At 33.2% G+C, this 6,868-nt stretch overlaps 1 protein-coding gene across 1 annotated transcript in view; it reads right to left on the reverse strand.

The window, feature by feature from the left end:
* The window catches only part of LOC129226204 (SEC14-like protein 2), a 29,139-nt gene extending 25,109 nt beyond the window's left edge, over positions 1–4,030 (reverse strand). Inside the window, exons 1-2 of the mRNA XM_054860804.1 lie at positions 3,984–4,030; positions 1,833–1,884 (exon numbers count right to left, since the gene is read on the reverse strand). Of these exons, the coding sequence (XP_054716779.1) occupies positions 1,833–1,884; positions 3,984–4,030 (99 nt within the window). The remainder of the gene's footprint in view (positions 1–1,832; positions 1,885–3,983) is intronic.
* Between the last annotated feature and the right edge of the window lie 2,838 nt (positions 4,031–6,868).

Raw genomic sequence — 6,868 nt, forward strand, 5'->3', positions numbered from 1 at the left:
GTGCTTTTGATCTTAAAATTATCACTTTTATGGGCTGACCCACTTACCCCATAGTGAGGGGACCCACTTACTATTTGCAGGGAAAATTTACGGGGGAAAATAGACCCTCCCCCCCCCCTCTGAGATATTTATTAGTAATACTTTCCTTAAAAATTACTATTTCAGTATGCACTTTAGGTTAAGCTATACTTGAAAGTTTGATGAACATTTTAAAAAAATGATAAAAAGTAACTCGAAAACACTTCTTTGAAAAATTTTGCTTGAACTCCCTAAAATATCTTTTTCGGAAGTTTTGTTTTGACATCAATTCTATGACCTACAAAAAAGAGTTCATTCAGCCCAAATATATGAAAAACCAAACACTGTGATGAAATGCGACATGATAAAGTGTAAAAAATTATAAAAGCCATATGCATATATCAGTTTTAGGTAGGTGACCTCCCTTATACCAATGACCCACTTCCCCTAACCAGCTCTACACATAAAGTATCAAACTTTAAATGAATCATTGAACTTCAAACATACAAAATTTCATGAAAAAATAGTTTAGTTTTAAACGTTTTTAATGCTAAAATTGCGAACAAAAATGTTAAAGAAGAAAACAGTAGCAAAATAAAAAGCATTCATTTTGTAATGGGGTTGTTTCTTTCTGTCAAAAGTACTACTTTTAGTCATTGAAATGGATAGAATAAGCAAAAAAATAACATGGATCCCGAAAGTGCTTTCATTTTCCCAACAGCTATTTTTTAATTAATTTTTTAAAATGTCCAATTTTCCAAACAAGGCGTAGTCTTTATGACATCACAAATGATGCACTTTGACGCATCTTTCTATCGCGTTTCCACGTTATGGTAATCAAGAAGCGAATTAAATATTCCGATTCCGAGTCACAACTGACTACAACTGTATTTATGTCGAGGACTGCATACTAAGTTCCTTGCCTCCATTATTTTTTATACCGATAGATGGCAGCACCATCACCGGATCGAACAGTTAATGAGAATTTAGAACTAGACTAGGAGCAAATAGCTACCTGGTGCTAGCACCCCCAGAGGTATCGTTTCACTTGGAGGATATTGAGACTACGAGCATATTTAACGTCGCCCAGTCCCCTTTAATGACGACGGTGGGTCTTCGACCATCGAGGTTCGAACTCAGGACCCTCCGGCCCCGAATCCGACACTCTAACTATCGGGCCACCACGGCCCCGAATTAAATATTGCACTCTATGCTTCCTATCAACCCTATCGTTGCCAGTACACGTGAGTAAAGAAGCGAATTAAATATTACGTTCTGCGAAGGGCAACAGGGAATGACATTTCATCATTTGTGATGTCATCGGCAAAAGCGTAAACAATGAAAGCGCACCGATTTAAGTAATTTTCAAAAAATATTAAACTTAGTCAAATTGTTTAAAAAATGGTCAGATGTTTTGCTCTCTATGTTTTTAAGCATGCTCTTTCAGCAAAAAATACTTTTAAAGTTTTGGAAACGACCCCATTGCAGTAATAATAAAAACAGGTATGCTTGATTTAAAAGATAAATTGGATTAGTTTAATTTCATTTAAATGTGCCTCATATTCATGAATCTTTACTTTTTGGAAAGTCATTTGAATGCTGATTTTAGCTACGTACTTGCTGTAGAAACTACACCAATCTTCGATTAAATGCATTAAAAATATTTAAAATATTCACCCCTTAAAATTTTGCCCAAGAGTTCAGAAACACCCTGTAAAATATAATTTTCGTAGCTCACAGCATCCGCTTCTATAACATCTAATGGATAATGAGAATAAAGATGAAAAAATACATTCAGAATATGAGTTACTTACCTGGTTCAGAAGTTTTGGAAGATTCTCTGGTGCTTCCATAGATACTTGTTGGCTGTAAAAGGAATAAAAATGATAACAAGAGCTGCAAAGAAGAACAGAAACTAATGATACTTCAAAAATCCAGGTTATTTGTCCATTTGTGTAATTCTAGACTTTTGTGAATCTTAAGTGTTAATCACTGATACTGTGTCAGCCATTACAGTTTTAAGTTTTTTTTATGGAAATGGAGTTTACATTTCATGTAGAAACACATGTGAAAATAAGAAAGAAAAAAAATACATTGGTGCAAAAACATTAAAAGAAATTATTACAACTTTAAATTACTAAGTTACAGAAAACTGCATACGCGTGTTTCTGGGTTACAAGTAACTCCTTTTTCAACGCAAAATAGGTGAGCTTATGGATGAAAAGGAACACGACAAAAGTAAGCTGTAATATTTTGTTTTTGGATATAAAAATGTTCAGAAAATATTCAATACAGTTTCTATGAGCTTTCAGAATCGATAAATGTTCACAAAATTGTAAGGGATTAATTACCAATATACGTTGTGCAGTGATGCCTGTTGAAGTGACCGAGATTCTCATGACTGGCACCATACGCAGGGCCTGATTACCGCACAGGCCGCCTGGTCCTGGGGCCTTATTTTCCAATGGGGCCCCAAAATTTTTAGAATCTTATGCGTAGGATTGAAAAATTATGTTTTTTTGTGTGGAAAAAATAAAAATTAATGATTTATTAATTGAAAACGTATCTCTTTTATATATTGTTAAATACTTTAACCTTATTTTGTGTTCACTCTCAGTGATAGACTAGAGAGGGGGGCCTCCAAAGCATTGTAGGTCTTGGGCCTCACTTTTAGTTAGTTGGGCCCTGATCATACACTGTGTTAAGTTTAAAGGTTCAATTTGCTGACGATGAAAGCATCTTGTTAAATCTTTGTCACATTTATTGATGTGGTTCAACTTAGTGACGAAAATTTTCTTTAAAGTGTCGATTTCCGGGACTTTGCTAATTAACGAATCCGAGATTAAAGAAATTATAATCCTCTTATTTAGAACATATTCTAAATACATATTCTAAATACATCTAATCTTGCATCTAGTTTTAAGCTGTAAAATCAAACTTTTAATGAAAATTACCTGAGCAAAATTGAACTAAAAAGTAGTGGATGTTGCAAACGTAATTTCCAATGTTTGACTCAAATTGATAATTCAACTTCTTAATCAGTTGAAATTAGTATGAATCTTTATTAGAGCCATTCCACCGTCACGTGCGGGACAAAAATACGCTTAAATTTCATTGACATTTCGTCAAATCTCTTAATATTTTAATGAAACAGGGGTAAGCATTTTTCTTAATCTTTACATTTGATACAAAGATACTCCTGACACAATTATATTTTTATTAAATAATTTTGTTATTTAAAATAAAATTTATTTACATGCGTCACGTGCGGGACATCCAAAGTCAACCTCTGGTAACTTGCTTATGAATAAGCTAATATTTTTGCTCTACTACTACAGCAATGACGAAACAAATTGTAGATTTTGAAAGCTATGGTTCCAGCGTAAAGGAAACATATCTCATTAGTTTAGAAATAATTATTTACACCGCCGAAAAAAATATGTATGTGCCCATTCCATTGAAAAATGGTTGTTTCGTCCCGCACGTGACGGTTCCTATATTTCATAAAAAAGAAGTAGTTTTTGAAGAAAGTTTTTGCTTAAGAAGTCACACATGCGTTTGTGATTTATTAAGCAACAAAATTGTGTTTATCATCCTTTTAAATTATTATTTTTTATGAAATATATGAAGCGTCACGTGCGGGACAAAATTAACGTTTTCCGTGGAATGGTTCATTATAAGGTAGTATTTGAAAGAAATGCTGAAGTTACGTAAATTTAATATTAAGGAAAAAAGAAAAATACTTATCCTAAGCATTGTTGTTATTTTGAATCATCTTATGTAAAATATTAATTAATTCAATTTTTAAACAGTTGTTACTACGATAAAGCAATTAGAATTCAAGGAATCAAACATCCTTGAACTAATTTATAAAATTTTGAATTTTAATCAGGAAGGATTTACGTAATGTTGTGAAGCACGTAGTGCAATAATGGCAGTGACTTGAATCAGGACAAACACAATACCAAGCTTCTCGAGCTAACTTTCTTTTCCGAGTAGATATCTCACGCATTTCACGGCGAGCGCTGAATTGGTGTGTAATGACCTCTTGTTTAATAACAAAGTAACAAATTTTAACCTGCCAAAACACTTTGTACCAACCTTAAAACTTCGGAGGAATTTATATCGAAAAGAGTTTTTGAGGGTCTGTGCCCTGCCCTGAAACATAATACAGTAAGAGTGACCTGAATCAAATAAAACATTCTACCAATTGCCCAACCCTGTTTCCAATCCTGCAAATATTCTACTTGTTTCTTGAAAAAATAAAGTTGATTTCTATGCATTTCATCTAAGCTAGAGCCGCTATATAGATAGGCCGGCGCATCAGCTTAAGTTTAGCCATTTTGGATCTGATTTTTCATTGTTGCGCTGCTAGGGTTACCACATCGAAGTTTCAGATTTCGCCAAGTTTAACGAAAATAATATTTTATTTAATAACAATTCACGTGCCGCTAATAATTACTCACAGTGAACAATCACCAAACGCGATAACTCGCCAGCAAAGCAACCATTCAAACACGCGCTCCGATCCAAGAAGGCTAATCTTAAGCTGATGCGTCGGCTCGTATATATAGGGGCCTTAACCAAAGCTAAGGCATATATACGAGCCGGCGCATCAGCTTAAGATTAGCCATTTTGAATCGGAGCGTGTGTTTGAATGGTTGTCTTTTCTGGCGAGTTATCGCGTTTGGTGATTGTTCACTGTGAGTAATTATTAGCGTCACATGAATTGTTTATAAAATAAAATATTATTTTCTGCAAATTTGGCGAAATCCGAAACTTTGGTGTGGTAACCCAAGCAGTGCAACAATGAAAAATCCGATCCAAAATGGTTGAACTTAAGCTGATGCGTCGGCCTATCTAGCGGCTCTAACATAAGCTATAGAATTCTCAATTCGCGAGATCAGTGTAAAACGTAATTCACGAAAATCCGTCCGACTCTCAATTCACAGGATCAGTCTCGTTGAAATCACGAAATCGGTATTAACGTAATCCGCCTAGAGCCGCTATATATACAGGCCGACGCATTAGCTTAAGTTTAGCCATTTTGGATCGGATTTTTCATTGTTGCAGAGATAGGGTTACCAAAGCTAAATTTCGGGTTTTGTAAAATTCGTTAAAAACCCTTGAAGTAGGAAATAATGCGGATTATTAAGAGGAAAAATTACAATTGTGTCCAGATTCAACTAGTTCCGGAGAAACGTCTTAGAGAGATCAACCAATTTTGACTTAAGTAATATCAATTCTAAAAAGGAAATTAAAAGATCGTTCACAAAACAAGCTTGGGCATCCTATAGTATTTAGTAGCGAGGAAGAGCAGGTATTAAATAATATCAGAGAAAAAAAATTCTACCCAAGCCATTAAATTGAAGAGTTTTAATTATTTCTAATGTTTAAATAATGGGCATTTCAATTGTTTTTAGCTGTAGTTAGATTATATTTCTATTTGAGAAATTATGTTTTTTCATAAAAATATGTTTTTATGTATACGTTGATTTTATATAATTTTATATAAATAATTTGCAATCTATATAAATAGTTTGCTCACTAAAACGTACGTTTTGAGTTTTTTTTTTTTTTTTTAATCATTGGTCCGTTTTGATACCAGTGTTGGGCATTAATCAATTATTTTTTCAATTGCCTTGTTAATTGATTAAAAAAGTAATTGCAATTAAATTAATTGCAATTAAATCAATTGCAATTAAACTATTAATTGTACTTTGCAATTAATTTAATTACATTAATGTACGTTAATCGCTTTTCACAATTAAAATTATTGCAGTTAATTTTTTTAATTGTTTTATGAAACAATGAAAACTAACAATTAACTTAATGTATCAATAGGTACAGCGCAGCGTACAGAGTTCAAAGTATTATTCGAATTCGTATTTTCGTTCAGTGTTGATTGCTTGCTCGCCGCGTGAACTATTCTCGTCTTGGCAAGTTTTTTCCACACGTAAATGTTTGTGTTTTAATTCGGTGTTTTAAAATTGTGCAAATCATTGTTTTATAGTTTAACCTGTAACAGGGGAAATCATAAAGAAGGACATAACAAGACACATAAGATCTCAGAAACCGCTCTGTTTATTTATTTATTTTTAATCGCGTAGTTAAGATGCATTTCTGTAATTTCCCTCAGATGTTCTTCGGACTTTTACTAGTACGAAAAAATTTTTTTAATTGAAATATACCTTTTTTGAAGATATTTTGCTTGAGCCATAAGATTTTTTGAGAAAAGTCATATGCTGCAGTAAATAATTAATTACTCGTTATAAAGTTACTGATACATGAAATTCACCGCCAGCTCAGTCATTTCCAGCCTTGGACTGCAACTTCGTGCTTATTAGCCCTCTCAGCCAAGCATAGGAAAGTGACTGAGCTGGAGATGGAAAATATCTTAAGGAAGCCAAGAATGCCAAACAAACTGGTAGCTAATATAGAATTAGCGCAGACCAGACGAATGACCGATGCAATGGTTCGGTTCAACTCGAGTATTTTATATATTTCTGCTTTAGCTCTGGCTAGTGGGCGGTAATTTACTGAAAGTTACTGATATTTTATTGATATTTTATTTGTTGCTAACATGTGTATTTTAAAAGATAGTAATATGGTACCCGTAAAGTTTCCCCGTTCCAGGTAGACCTGTCGTCTGTAGAATATATTGTACAAAACCAATAATTTTTTTATGAGATAGTTTTAATTAAAATTCACAGAACAATCGACAATTGTTAATTGTAGTAAACTACAGTTAACAATTAATTAATTGTTAATTGTGGTAAACTACAACCAACAATTAATTAATTGTTAACTGTAGTAAACTACAGTTAACAATTAATTAATTGTTAATTGT

Source organism: Uloborus diversus, chromosome 7 (assembly GCF_026930045.1).
Source record: "Uloborus diversus isolate 005 chromosome 7, Udiv.v.3.1, whole genome shotgun sequence".
NCBI classification, from domain to species: Eukaryota; Metazoa; Arthropoda; class Arachnida; order Araneae; family Uloboridae; genus Uloborus; species Uloborus diversus.